This window comes from Montipora capricornis, unplaced genomic scaffold (assembly GCF_036669925.1).
Source record: "Montipora capricornis isolate CH-2021 unplaced genomic scaffold, ASM3666992v2 scaffold_500, whole genome shotgun sequence".
In the NCBI taxonomy this organism is placed as follows: domain Eukaryota; kingdom Metazoa; phylum Cnidaria; class Anthozoa; order Scleractinia; family Acroporidae; genus Montipora; species Montipora capricornis.
In genome coordinates, this window is record NW_027180240.1 from 30,001 (window position 1) to 45,000 (window position 15,000).

The window sequence follows — 15,000 nt, forward strand, 5'->3', positions numbered from 1 at the left end:
AAAATAACTGAGGAGAAAGTGCTGCCTTTGTTATTACATCCACAAATGGTTAGACTTTCAAGTCTTCTCGGATAAGGACTATAAACCGTAGGCCCCGTCTCACAAACATCTTCCATGTTCATTAGTTCTCTGTGGGACGTTAACGTTAAAGCATCCACACACTATTCGAGAAGACTAGGGGATGAAGTTCCCGGTGTTGTGGCTGTCCTCTGTGAGTATATGGGTGGGTGGGTACAGCAGGTCCACATCAGCTAAATAGCTGCCACAACTTCAACCTGCTCAAATAAATAAATAAATAACATAACATAACAGTAAATTCATTTTTAGGAACAGGTTTTTCCCGCGAAAAGTGTTATGTTTCCCTTGACGCTGAGATATCTCTGTTTTGATTGGCTTTTACAACAGTGTGCGTTCCGAATCTCCCAAGGGAAGTGTTCTATAAATAAATCTACTCAGGAAAGGATAGACTCCCATGCCAAGTATAGGAAGGAGAGATAGAGACCCCTTTGATGAGCTTCTGACCAACACCATATTCTCAAATATCGATAGGATTTTAAGAGCTAAACTTGCGTCGTGATGTCATCAGCGATTGAAAGTTTCTTGAAGTGTCTTTGTTTTTCTTAGCTGGTAACAGTATCTGGACGAGCAGCGAAAAACATACTGAGAAATCCACAGACATCAATTGTTCAGGTGAGAGACTCCCACGTTGGCTCACCTTGGGCTTTTTCTGGCTTGTCACGCTATCTTAAGGAACTATTGCGTGAAGAGCCAAAATAAATCACGCTCGCCTTGTGCTTTCTATTTATACTTTCCGTTAGTATCCTAAGTGGACTGTTTTTGCTATCATCGTCTTGTCTGTATGAAAGGGGTATTTACGCATTGTTTTTATTTGCGATTAAATATTTTGTTTTGTTTGTTTTTTTAAAGCATAACATTTGCGTTTGTGTTGGATTTCAAAGAATAAAACTTTCAAAAATTCCGCTTTTGGGGAAACCTTGCATCGACTTCGTCCTCTTAGAGGAAATGGCTTGGTTAAGCGATCAATGGCCATAACGTCAACCGCTCCGTTATTTATTAAATGTTTACAGGATTTTCTGCATTCAAGAAAGTCACAGAAAATCGAGGATTTCATCCCCGCAAAAAAACAAATATTCTGGAAAATGTGTTTATTTCTCACTGGCGGTGAGAATGCAACCAATTTTTTAAGGGCAGTTGTCACCTAACCCTAGTTCAGTTGCCTAGCAACCACAAGTCTACTGTAGCTTAGTGGTAGAGTATCCGTAGTAATCGGAAGGTCATATCTTCGACTCCTGTTTAAAGCCGTCGGGTTTTTTCTTTTCCGAGTATTCCCGAGTGAGTCAGTATTGATCAATGCATCTCTTTATACCTACTGATCTTTCCGATCAGTGATTCACATTGATGAAAAATTGTTAGGCGTTGCCCACGGTTTTAATTAAATTTCTTATAAAGACAAACCATTTCAGGTGTAATAAGGCATTTACAGAAGTCTTTTAGCAAATTTCCTTCCTGTCCGTTCTTTCCTCTTCGTTTAATTTAACCCAGAAAATAGATATGATTCTAATGCCACAAATCACACCGAGCATATTTGATTTCCAAGCTTCGTGACCTCAGTCATCAAAATAATAGTCTCGGTAAAAAATGTGCACAGGAATCCCATCTACTATTTGCTTGAAAGCGCTCATATTGGATATGCGATAAAAATGTGCATCCGTCGAAGTCGGTATCGCGACAAGTTCCTTAACACTGGGTATCCTGTCGCCGAGGGCCACGAGAAAGATTTCTGGCCCGAGTGCTTTGATCCGACTGGCTGCCCAAGTTAAGCTCTGTAGGTTTTCTGTAGCAGGCCCATTAGTTACCAGTACCACTCTCTTTTGGCTTCCTTCGCGAACTCCAGAGTCGCGGTTCAGTAGCAATCCGTTTTGTGTCGTTTCGAGAGCATTCAGTATGCTTTTGTTTCCTCCTTGATGGTGCATTTTACTGATAAGTAGTTCAGTTGTGAGCTGGTGAATAACCATAGAAAGTCTAGAATTGAACAGTGAAGAGACTTAGAGGAACACTTTGCATCAACTTTGTTTAATAAGGTCTTGTGTCATCAAGTTTAGGTGTGCAAATAAACGAAAGAGCTTGGGGAGAGTATGCGCCTTTTTTCCCTAGTCCCCAGTTTTTATTGTTTTGGCCGCACTTCTGCTAATATATAGACTTAGCCAAGCCTGAATGCGGAGCTTTCGGGTTATTTATTTCATTTGCGTTCGGTTGAAAACATAGATCCTCAAAGACTTATGAAACTAATTAACTTTTCTGGACTTAATTATTTATAGCAGTGTGGCATAGAATACCTCATTTTATCAACGCCAAAAAGACGGCCACGAAGTAGTTCGTTGCATTTAAAAATCATGGCTGCAACGCAAATGTTTATCTTCATCACTAACCTCAATTCCTCGATGTTGTTTTCCAGCTGCCGTTCTAAAATTGCTTGAAAGCATTTCCCTGAGATTTTTTCCATCCTTTAGCAGAGGTTTTTCCGTGAAAAATCATTTCGAACAGTCCAGAAAAAGCAATTATGTTTGCACATGCAAACCACATAAACCCATTCACTTAGTCTAACTGAGGTCACATACATGGAGGGGTGGACGTAGTACGGACGGTCGCGAATGACGTCATAGCTAAAACCAACATTTCTCGTATCCATGGGACCTTAATCTTTGTGCTCCGCGCGCGCTCCTTCGGCGCGCGGAGTTCAGCTTTGATTTCCCGCACATCCCACAGTAGAAAACTTAAGCAACAACGACGCGACGGCAACGGCAACGAGAACGTCATCTCAAAATATAAATTCGCGTTATTGTAATCATGACTTGGTGACTATTTCAACCTTTTGAATATGACAAGGTTGTGGTAGTTCCTCAAAAATTACATTGGTCGGAACGGCGCTTAATTTAGGAAAGAAAATTATAAGTTATCCTCGATTGCTGAGGTTCTTCCTAAAACCTCAAATTTGGCTATTTTACGTTGTTGTTTTGCTGGCGACGGCAAAGAAATGGACAAAAGCGAAAAATACACGTGCAAGGCGTGCAAACTGCCCAGTAATTATGTTTATTATACATTGAGCTCACTCTCTCTTTCCTGATTGGCCGGAAGCCTATAGTGAATTTGCGAAATCAGCGCCCGTGACGTCATAACTGCAGATTATACATTAATCATGTCAAGGTCAGCCAAGGTCACGGGTAATCATGTCATGTATGACCGCAGTGCATGATTTCTTAGGGTAATCATGTCAAGTTCGCGCGCTTTGTGTTGCTTGCTGCTAGTGAAGAAGCACAACAATGACTTCTAGGTTTTTTTTTTCCTTCAATGTATAATAAAACAATTATTAGATTCGGTTTTTGTGATATCCAGAATAATCAAGGTCTCGGTAAGGGTTATCAGCCTCAGCCTTCGGCTTCGGCTGATAACCCTTACCTCGACCTTGATTATTCTGGATATCACAAAAACCTCATCCAATAATTGTTTAAAATTTGTGAAGTTCTCATTGCCGTCTCCGCCGTTGTCGTTGCTTAAGTTCTCTAATCTGAAAGCCTGGTACGGGCTACAATTGGCGACCTTTTGCCATTAGAACAGTTCCTGTGTTGATTCTTTTGCTTACCTTGGGTGACTTAAAATTGAAGCTTACAGAGGCATTGGCACCAAATGTTATTGCAGCGAATCGTGAGTCAGGCTCAAACCTTGTCACCAGGCTCTTCACAACACTTACACTGACATTGAAGTCGGCCCTGGATATCGACTCGGATGAATCGAGAACAAACACGACGTCATAATATGGAGTGAATCTCTTGTCTCTTGAGTTGTCATGGCGATCAAGGAGATATGTCATCATTTTATGTCTCGTTTCTTCAAGTGGAGGAATAGCTCGCAAACCTAAAACACAATATGTTGTGCGCATTAACTTTCAAAACTCCTCTACTGAGAACCTTCTGTGCTCCACCCTTTTGGTGGAGCGAAAGGAAACGCTTCTGGGAACTAAGTTTAATCCCAGTCTTCTTTGAAGTAAAGTCAAATTCTTAACAACATTTATGCGGGGAGTATGTCAGCCATAGTTAATTGTCTACTGCAGTCCTGTAACTTGCTGACCTTCCGATGTTGTCTCGACTGCTGTAGGAGCTCTCGGAATTCTTGCGAGTATTCCTTAGTCATCACCAATGAATGCATCTCTTCACTTTTCTGCTTATATCTTAGAGGTCAAGATAGAAAGTGGGACAATCATTCTCTACAAAAAAAAGTTAGTGTGGGCAGTTCAAATAGAATGACATTTATATCTGATCTGTTAGACTTACTTTCGTAAATATCCTCCGCTGTTTCCCAAGGCACTTGGCCGCAACATGTCTCTGCCACGAGCAAAGCGACCAACACTTCTATAAAGAAAGTCATTGGTTTTATGTATCTGTAATTTATGATCTCTCCACTTCTAATGAATTAAGTTTCACGTGTAGCACATAGATGGGCATCAATGTATGTGCTCTCTGGAAATTTTCAAATCATGAAATATTAGAAGTGTGCTCTTATCGTAAGGCATTCCATAGCTTTTCAAAATGTCAAGATAAGTAAAGGAATTTCCCCTGGCCCATGGCTACTTCGGTGGATTTGGGTGAACCTCGGATCCGCTGAACATTTTTTTGTTTGTGATCCTGCTGTTTGGACATGATTAAACCAACCCTTTTTTTCTTGCCTTTATCTAAACTTGAATCTGATCGCTTAATTTAAGGGGTTTGTTGGCAGTTTTGTGTTACATTTAACGTCATCGGCAAACGCTTCCAATATGAAAGGGAGAAGTGATCCTTGTACTTATCTGAAAAACTTAAGCAGTAAGGCCATTTACGAGTTCATGTGCGCCTCCTCTTCAAAGCGAGTCTAAGTGCAAAGTTTTTGTGATGGTAATTAGTTCAATTTACATATGAATGAAAACTAATTTTCAGAAGAAGAACTTCGCACTTAGACTCGCTTTGAAGAGAGGGCAGACATGAACTCGGAAATGACCTATTGTCTTTTAGAAAGAATTGTAGCGCTGTTTATTTAAAGGGGCTAGGTCACGCAATTTTAGGCAATTTCAGCATTGATCAAATGGTCATAGCATTAACTGAAACTAGATGCTTCTGTGAAGCATACACTGGCTTGCCTGTGGTACGTGCTACAGAAAATCAGAAGGCACTGAATTGTGTGGTATTGAAATACAGCATTCCAGTCTCTGAAGAATAACATATAAAAGCTAAGCGAGAAACATTGGCTTCTGGGCTGACATTTTGATAATTTTCAAGTTCCCTCACAACTTCTTTTCACAACAAGTGTGCACTATGAGCTTCCGAAAACTTTGTAATACTAAACTTCACTGAAGTCAAGCCCTGTTTCGCGGGGTAAGTGTTGGGATGGGAGACCAAAACAATAAACCCCACATAAAAGACAGAAACATCTGAACTAAAATACTATTAACGCTAATAACAAATGCGAACTCAGCAAGGTACAGATTCTGTTAGCTTGCTTTATGCAAAACAAATATTGATGAAAAAGCAAAGAACTATTGATACACAGTTTTCAGAAAGACCAGAAGGAAGTTCCCGGACGGTCGATCGAGAATAAAATATATTTACGACATGAAAACAACATTAATTTTGAACCGTGAATATAGAATATAAAAAGTTACGATCAGCGACAAACATTTTGGGAGATTTTTGCTACGTTGAAGTAAATTGCAAAATCGAAAGTGACATGGTCGGAATTCAGCGGGCGCCGTGATTAAGTTACCGCGGCATGTTTACTCGCCAAACAGTGAAGCATCTGTGTCAAATGATGGCAAGATACCGGGTTTTTGTAAGTTTCTTTTTCTGTCAAGTGTTATAAAGTTTGACAAGGAAATGAGCGAAGTCAAAACAAATATCACAATCGACAAACTCTTGAATATGCAAATTCAAAATTTACTCTCCAAGACGCGTACGACGTTATTTATCACCAAGTAATTCCATCATTTTGGAAATAGCAGCTACTTTATTATTCATCTGCGTCACAAGTTTTCACTGATTTTGGGCCTCATTTTGTTGAAACTCAAGCACGCTTCCAACAGGCCTGTGAACCCTTCCTGCTTACAGAGCAATACTAAAAAACTTCTCCCATATCACATTTGAACCTTAAGCTCGAAAATTCAATACACAACATGATATTATAATTCACAAAGGCTGAAAATACCACAGAATCCTTTTCCAGCGAAAATTTTATTGAAACAAACTACATTTTTGCTCTTAGAGGGTAACAGCTCTTCCTATTTCATTGCGTGCGTGAAGACAAGAAACTCAATTGTGTCAAATTACCATGTACTTCAGGTAAATACTGCTCACTTTGATTTCGTCTCGACGGGCGATAGATTGTTGTCGAAGTCCAGTACTCGTCGCTTTTGAGATTCATGCCTAGTTTATCCAACTGACTCTCCATTATTGAGCTCCATAAGGGTATATTTGTTTAAGGATCCACTAGAACGCCATTCGCGTCGCATGACTTTCGACGCCATTGCAGGCTAAGTTAATGATTCTACTGTGTCCACCAGAGAAATCTACGCAGTTCCACTACCCTCTCGATCCTAAGAAAATACGCGCAGAAGGCTCTATACACAAAGACACCACTTACCAGGGGAGTGACAGGCAAGAATTTTACCGACACGGAAAAAAAAAAAAAAAAAAAAAAATAAGAAAAAAAAGAAAACAAACAAACTTAACGCAGACCTCGACTGGGTTTGCCCATAGGGAACCCAGTAATAACAAAATAACGGCTCAAAACTATAGAGGAACTCAAACAAAACACAGGAAAGCTAAGGAGCGACAAGGATGGACAAAACTGGGGAGGATTTACTAGTAAATGGATTGCATTTGGGTAAATTTGAAAAACTTCGGCCCACCTTTTTTCAAATTTATATCAGTTTATATGAAAATGTCATTTAAATAGCTGGGAAATCATTCTCAGTCGTTATGTGGCCGTGATTTTGCAAATTAAAGACTCTTGCTCTGCCAATTTGACGTTTTGAGCTCATAACTAACAAAATAAAACAAAATTACCTAAAACAGCGTGACCTAGCCCCTTTAATATTTACTAGCCGCATTCCATTCCGTTTTGAGATTGCAATTAAAAGGCTATATGTAAGATTTATGCTTAAACTTAAAGTGAAAAAAGTTGGGGTCACTAAAATTACCTTTTCCCAAAAGTGACTACGATGGGATCTATAATTATTGGCCATAAAATAGACTATAAAGAGGTAGGGGTTCTGAGAGGCCAGCGTTGACCCAAGTACACCCGCCCCCCTCCCCCTTCCTGGTGTGCATATATACTTATTTTATTTCTTTACTTATGTAATACTCGCAATTATATAATAACCCAAGTTATTCAAGGATTTTGATTGGTTCTTGCCTATGATCTATTAGAGGACAGACGCACGATTGACGTCACCACCAGCTTTTATGCGAATAAAGTTTAATTCTTTATTATATAAAAGATTCCATGTAGCCGTGGGTCTGTTCAGTAATAGATCACAGAAGACGTCAAAATGTGGTAAGAACATCAGTGACACACTCGCCTATCGCCTCGTGTGCCACTTTTTTGTTCTTACCACATTTTGACGTCATCTGTGATCTATTACTGAACAGACGCACGGCAACATGGAATCTATTTGTTAACTAGATTTACTCTGTAAACAGTCCCACTTGTTACCCGCTTAGATTAGCTTTAGCTATTTGCTGGTTAGGGTTGTTTTTATTAACAGCTTGATATTAACTTAATAAACTTGACTTGTTTAGAATATTTTTATTTTAATTTTTAACGTGATGTTTCGTAGACCTCAACATAAACATAACTATTCAGTAGTAAAGGTTATTTCAATAGACCTTTTCCGATATATTAAAATTCAGCTTGATAGTGAGGCGTGAGAACAAAGACAAAGGAAAGTGGATAACATGTAAATATTTATATGATAAAAGGTGTTTATAAAAACGTTGAAACTGATCTAGATAAAAAAATTATTAAAAACTGAATTTTCGACTGCAACTGCGGTCTTCATCAGAGTGACTAAAATATGCAAACGTGCGGTTGTTAAATGCCTGATAGACCGCGCAGAAACCATCTCATCCAATGACACAGAAAAAGATCGAGAACGACAACAAGTCATTAATGACTTAAAAATTAATGGTTATACAGATAAATTCGTTGAGAAATGTCGGGCCCCCAGACTACCGGCGGCAATCCAAATACAGGATACAGATACGCGGCCAAAAACTTTTGCTACCTTGCCATACGTAAAGGGCGTTTCAGAACAAGTCAGAAATGTGCTTAACAAAGCGAACATAAAAACTGCTTTCAAGCCTATAAAAACACTCGCCCATTATTTTAGGAAACCAAAGGATCGCCCAAAAGAAACGAAAACAAAAGGCATTGTGTACAAGGTTAAATGCTGATCGTGTGATTTCACATACATTGGGGAAACAAAAAGATCATGGAATTCACGTGGCGGGGAGCATAAACCAGGAACTAATAATAACAAAGAGTCGGCAATATACGATCACGCCGAAATCACTGACCATGACATTGACACTGGCTATGTGGAAATTCTAGAAAAGAATGTCAATAATTGGCACAAAGAATCTTTTTGGAATCATGGCACTCCACAATAGACAAAAATGCGGTGAACGAGCGGAAGCCATTCCCTTCTGCCTATAAGACATTATTGAAGCCCTAGGGGATAAAGTAACTTCTTATTTTAGTTTTAGCATACTACTCTCGAACCAGCATATTTTAGTCACTCTGATGAAGACCGCAGTTGTAGTCGAAAATTCAGTTTTTAATAATTTTTTATCTAGATCAGTTTCAACGTTTTTTATAAACACCTTTTATCACATAATGGATACTGATCGCCCATCAAGTATGTAAATATTTTTCACATTCATTCCAACGTGTTTCTATCACTGTCGCTGCCTCACTGTCAAGCTGAATATTTGATATTTTGAAAATGGCCTATTTGAAAAATCCATATATTACGTGTAGTGAGAGACTGGTAAATCTATTAAGAACACAGCCATTACGCAGTGACGTCTGACTGGTTGATAAAGCAAACGTTTTTCACTGCCAACTTTTTCATCTACCTTTTGTTTCAACTGGCGAATCAATAAACTTTGCTTACGTTGGCAGCATATATCAGATCGACCATCACAACAACCTATCCCCGCCTTTGAATTTACGATTATCGTTAATTTTCAATGTGCCTTTTCAATTTGACCATAGTCGGCGGGGCTGTTTTTACAAAATGCCTAACGTTTCAAAATCTGTTGCTTGAAGATGATAATTGTGGACGTGAGCTAAAATAACTGAAAGATAACCATTTTAAAGTCGGTTCATTTAGACCTTACAAATTAAAAGCTAACAATTTTGGCGTTCGTACCCCAAAGCTCAACCGTGCTCCAGGATCTTATCGACTATCAACATGGCGGCTCTTCTCCCGACGAGTCGCCATGTTGAGAGCCGAAAAGACCCTGGGGACGAGGTTGCCCAAAGCTCGAACAGGGTCGCGTGAGCCTTGCCGCCATCGCCACGTTGCTTGCATTGCCGCCATTTTTAATAGGAACTCCGACTGAACAATGATGATATCTATTTTTTTTTTGTGATTTTGTGCTACTCAGTGTCTTTTAATTTTTTCTCCACAGTTGATCGTTATGATTATTTTTGCTCTAATTGTCGGTGCAATTTATTATCAACTCAAGAGAGATGAACACGGTATTCAAAACAGGTGACTGTTTATTTGTCATGTTATTTATCATGACGCGAAGAAAATGGGGAAGACATTCCTTTATAAGTACATTTTTTGTCATTTTAATGTGACTAGAAGTTATTATTTGTGGCTGGAAATTGCTCATCCAGCTATTTTTCATCATATTTTTAAATCTCGAGACAGCAGAAAGCAAATCCTTATCTTTAAGAAAGTTACGACATTTTTTTAATTTCGAAGACATGTTTCGATGTTACAAACATCATCGTCAGTTACAAAATATTTGAAAAACCGTTAGGACTATAACAAACTAGGCGAAACATGCATAATTAAATATGATTAAGTGACAACAAATACATATTTGAGTGAGTTACAGAGTGTTAGAAAGAATGTAGAGCCTAAAGCGTAAGTGTCAGGTTGACGTGATGAAGTTCTTGGTTTAAATTATGCTTTTCCCAATTTATATGCATAGCCTCCTTGAGTTTAAGTTGAAATTTAGTAGGGGCGGAATCAAGGATTTCGAAACAATCCGCAGAGCAAGATTGACGACAACCTTCTGAGCTTAGTATATGTTTGAAAATGTGAGAGGACTTGTCTGAAGAGAGATGTTCACGGACGCGTGTGGAAAAATGACGACCAGTTTCGCCGATATAGCAAGCATTACAGGAAGCACTAGCTTAGCGAATGCGGATGCAAGCAACGTCGTCTCTGCATGGAACTTTCTGGAAAGTTTCGCTTTGACGTCAATTGAAACGCAGTAATATGATTGGGCAATCGAACTGTCTACAGCCCATATAAGGAGTTTCCTTGGCGGGAATGAGGAGAAGCTTTGTTTTAATCTTGCCAAACATTGGTCCGTGAAACAAATTGCGAACACTTTTTTCAAGGACATACGAATGTCGCTCTAATCGGTTTTTGAACAACCGGGCATTTCCATTCTTTTGTTTTCTTACCCTGTTCATAAAAATTCACTTTTTCATGTTTTTCTTTTTTTAAGTCGGGAAAACCGGCCATGGTTTGATCCAAATCCGCGCATGGAAGGGGAATGGAATCAATGTCGATTTGACTTCACTATTTTTTTGCATCGCTGTTTTGAAAAAAACTATCCCAGTGCAAAGTAGATTATGACCTCAAACCGGTGTTGGATCCATTACATCATTCCTTGCTGCTCTCCCATACAGCGGGTTTAATCCCAGTTTTTATAGACTCTATAATTAAGCTGCTCAGAAGGAGAACGTTTGGCCAAAAAAATAGAATTGGAACAAATGCAGAGAATTAATGTAGCGGAATTTTTTGCAGTTGATTGGTTTTTGATGCTTCAACGAAATCCAAGGTCACGACCTCTGCAATTCCGGTGCGTTCCTCTTACTAACCGAGTTTGAGGTCCGTAATGTAAATGTACGGACCGAGTTCTTTCCCGTTGATTTATGGCCCAAGCGCGCAGCGGGGAAAAAAAGTGGATCCGGAATTTTAAAGTACGGACCGAGAAAACGAGGTTAGTAAGATATTTATTAGTCTCTGAGGTAATCAGGGGTCTGGGAAATAAAACTAGTTGAAGTCAAGTGGAAGGTTCAACTGCCACAAAGATTGCGTCAAAATCCGGAAAACTAGAAGCTAAAAGCAAGATTTCAAATTTCGCTGGCCGTACAGCGGGCCCTACTGCAGAATACGGCCCGCTAAATTGACTGATCATAGGGCGCGCACTATCTGAGAGATATAATAAAATGCTTTATGACATGCGGGACTTTACTTAATGCTGATTGGCTGAGACGAAGGGCATTTTTCCGTAATCACGAGGGCAATTTTGGTAATCAAGAAGGCAAGATTTCTTGATCCTGATTGGTTAACAATTGCTTAACCAGAGCAAGGGTTACAAGAGAATTCTCTTCCAGATTAAGCTATTTTTTTGTTCACATATAAAATACATTTTAAGCACTATTTCTGTTTACAGAAAGAATTTATTGAATTGAACTTTAACCGAACAGGACTGTGTTGATTATCATTTGTCGCCGCACTGAATGGGCTTCCCTCAAAAATTGTGTTCTTTATATATGTGATAAACATGTAATCGCAATGTGCCGTCGTGCAGTTAAGGATTTTAAACTTCACTTGTATTTTCAAAGTTTTCCAAATTGCCCTCGTCGCTTCATATTCGGACAATTTTGTGAAAACTTTGAAAATACTCCTGAAATTAATTAATCCTTAATTGCCCTTGGGCCCATTCGATTACATATACTTTTCAAATGAGCTGCGAAGCCACATCTGTTGAGATTAGGGAATTTTTTATGAGTTCTGCAAAGGGTCATACGTTCGAATCCCAGTGAAGCTCTTTTACAGTCCATCGCTCAAATTATTTTTCTAGTATATTCTGAGCAAAAAATACCCCAATTTTTCTCAATTTTCTTGCAGGTCTTGATCGTCAAGTTGCAAAGTTCTTTATTTTTACGTTCACCCTCATTTCGACGAATCTCTGTGCCTGCAGTGTGGGTTTCTTTGTTAGCGGATGTGTACGGACGTTCGCTATAGCAAGCCGCCTTGTTGGTCTACCATATGTGTTCATGATGGTAAGGGTTTTTTTTTTTTTCAATTTATTGATTGACTCCGTTTTTGCTTTTAATGTTAGGAGATTTTCTTTATTGTGTTTTAATTCGGCACACTGTTAAATCAAGATTATTTTCATCATGCCTAAAGTAAGTTATTCACAACGAATTGTTTTCGTTGGCAAGGCCCATCCTCACTATTGCCTCGTTACGATTCTCGTTTCTTATATCAAGAATAAACGAAGCATTTTATTTTCATCCACACAAGCTGAGAAATACGTTTTTGATACGCATTCTACAATCAGCCTCACTAAAATTAAAAAAAAACCGGAGACTTGTAATAAAAACACATTCTCTCCACTTCTTCTCCCGGCTTTGCCTTTCGTCGTTAAAATTTCCTTGGTGCGCGGACAAACCCATCTATGCAGGCTTGCTATTCCTACTTTTTATTCTCGTAGTAAAATCAGTTTCGTAAAATAACGCTTTTATTTTGTGTTCTCTACCAGGTATTTGGTGGCGTCTTTATAAATCTAAACTCTGTTCTAAGTTGGCTGGCATTGATAAAATATTTCAGCATATTCCGCTATGCCATGGAGGTAACTTTAGTATACTTCAATTATCAACAGAATATCACGCTTCTGATTGGTCAATGACGAATGCATAAGTAGGCTATAGAGTGCAACACGGAGGTTGCTATAGAAATACGGTGATGGAGTATCTCCTGTTGTTTTAAAAGTTCTCAAATTGCACTCGACGTAATTTTGAGAACTTTCAAAGCATCACTCGTGCCCATAAATCACGAAATACACTCGCGTTCATACGGTTTTCTATACTTGAGGGCTCAGGCTTTTGCTGGAATAATCAGAGTTTCATTGTTGTGTGTGAATGTCGCGATCCCTGAATCAGCAATAATGAGTATTTAGTTATTATTAGTTGTTGTCTAGTTTTTAAAAACGCTAAGAAGGGCAATGGCGCTTTCAAGTTTCATACTATTAGTGTTTCACGGCGTTCCCATCTTTGTTTATGTTGTACAATATGGGCGATGTAGGCTATAACCTGATTGCATGGTACGTACGGATTTGAAAGAAACAGAGAGAAGGAAAGATTTATTGTTGTTTGTCCACGTTGTCGTCAAAACCTTAAGGCCGGGACACACTAGGCGACAAGTCGCAGCGACAGGTCTCTGCGACAAGTTGCTCCATGTGTACTACTTGCAAAACAACTCCCTGCGACACGACGCCTGTTCGGAGCACATTCGTGGGACTGATCGCGGCGACAAAATTAGCGAAAGCAGCGTTGTCGCATCGTGTGTACACTTCCAGCAACAAGTCGCTGCGACAAAATATAAATGAACAATGCGAGAGTTTCATGAAATTAACCGTGTCACACAAGGCGAATAAGTGAGCTTAAGATCTACGACAACGACGTCGACGACAACGCCACAAAACAATGATATCATTGGTTAAAAGAGTATAAATAATCATGCTGCACGTGCGGCACGGATTTTAGCTCCTATTTTTCCGGTTCTCTGCATAACGGCGACGTGAAATCACGAAATTTTAGGTTATGACGACAACGTAAGCATGCAACAGAGAATCTTTCATTCTCTATTTTCACTCTGAAACTGCTTGTAACAATTTATTTTTAGAATACTTCGCCCACATTGTTGAACGTGAACGAGATGGAATAATTGCGAAAAACTTACGATAGTGCAAAGTTCTATTGGGAAGTGACGTTGTCGTCGACGTCGCCGTCGTAGATCTTAAGGTCCCTATAGTTGCGGCGACTTGTCCCCGCGACGTGTCGCAGCGACTTATCGCCTAGTGTGTCCCGGCCTTTAGAATTGGTCATTTTAAGTTGTTGTTTTGACGAGTACGGGAGAGAAATGTACAAAAATGCTTGCCGCACGTGCAGCACAATCTTTTTTTTGCTTGTTTTAACCAATAATATTACTGCTTTTTGGCGTTTTCGTTGCCATAGCTGTCGTCGTTTCTTAAACTCCCTCTTCTCATATTTGGGTGCGTAATTATTTCCTCTATTGTCTTCTAGATACTAGAGATCAATGAACTTCACAACATGCACTTCGATTGTCAAGCGAACTCTACCCTTTGGTATGTCTTCTTTATTCGTAATGTGGTGTCGATATGAGTTAGCGGGGTTTAGTGGTTAAGGCACCGGCCGTAAAATATGGATGTCTAGAATTGCACCAGCTCCACATACATAAATGTCGCTAAAATGTGTAGCAAGCAGCAATGTCTCTCTCGGAGAAGAAGCGCTTACATCGCCCTCCAAAAGACAAAGCCGCCAACTGAAGGCTACAAATACCATGTGGCTCTTTTCATTCCATTATTTCATCGAATCGATATACGACACAGCTCAATTTTGTTTAGAGTCGAGGGTTCATTGTTTCCTTTGTATATTCTTTTGTGTTGACAGTTTCTAAACTACTCCATCAGAGAGCAGTGAGTATAACAGCGTCCTGCTACCCTCCTCCTGCGAATTATGATAAATAATTTTTTTCTTGTTGATCTGCACAATTTGACAGTTTGTCTTTTTGGACCGGAAAAATCCCGCAAGGGAAATTTACGTTTTCATGTGTTCATATTTTTATTCATAAATCAGAGTGGAGTAGTGTTGGCGCTAAGCGATAACCTCTCG

At 39.3% G+C, this 15,000-nt stretch overlaps 1 protein-coding gene and 1 pseudogene across 1 annotated transcript; one reads left to right on the top strand and one right to left on the bottom strand.

Annotated features, from left to right (window-relative positions):
- Nucleotides 1–15,000, top strand: part of LOC138036772 (broad substrate specificity ATP-binding cassette transporter ABCG2-like) — a 27,594-nt pseudogene that overhangs the window by 10,931 nt on the left and 1,663 nt on the right.
- Nucleotides 1,145–4,453, bottom strand: LOC138036788 (collagen alpha-1(XIV) chain-like). The gene is made up of 3 exons (XM_068882872.1): nt 4,350–4,453; nt 3,662–3,933; nt 1,145–2,021 (listed from the first exon to the last, which is right to left on the bottom strand). The coding sequence occupies exons 1-3, from the start codon at nt 4,441–4,443 to the stop codon at nt 1,629–1,631; spliced, it is 759 nt and encodes a 252-aa protein (XP_068738973.1). The 5' UTR covers nt 4,444–4,453; the 3' UTR covers nt 1,145–1,628.

What these genes read in the sequence shown, in the direction of transcription:
- LOC138036788 (XM_068882872.1), bottom strand. Translation starts at nt 4,443, where the DNA reads ATGACTTTCTTTATAGAAGTGTTGGTCGCTTTGCTCGTGGCAGAGACA. An exon ending in AGCGGAGGATATTTACGAAA is followed by an intron (nt 3,934 to 4,349) that starts GTAAGTCTAACA and finishes ATTGTGTTTTAG; the next exon opens with GTTTGCGAGCTATTCCTCCA. An exon ending in TCAATTTTAAGTCACCCAAG is followed by an intron (nt 2,022 to 3,661) that starts GTAAGCAAAAGA and finishes GTTATTCACCAG; the next exon opens with CTCACAACTGAACTACTTAT.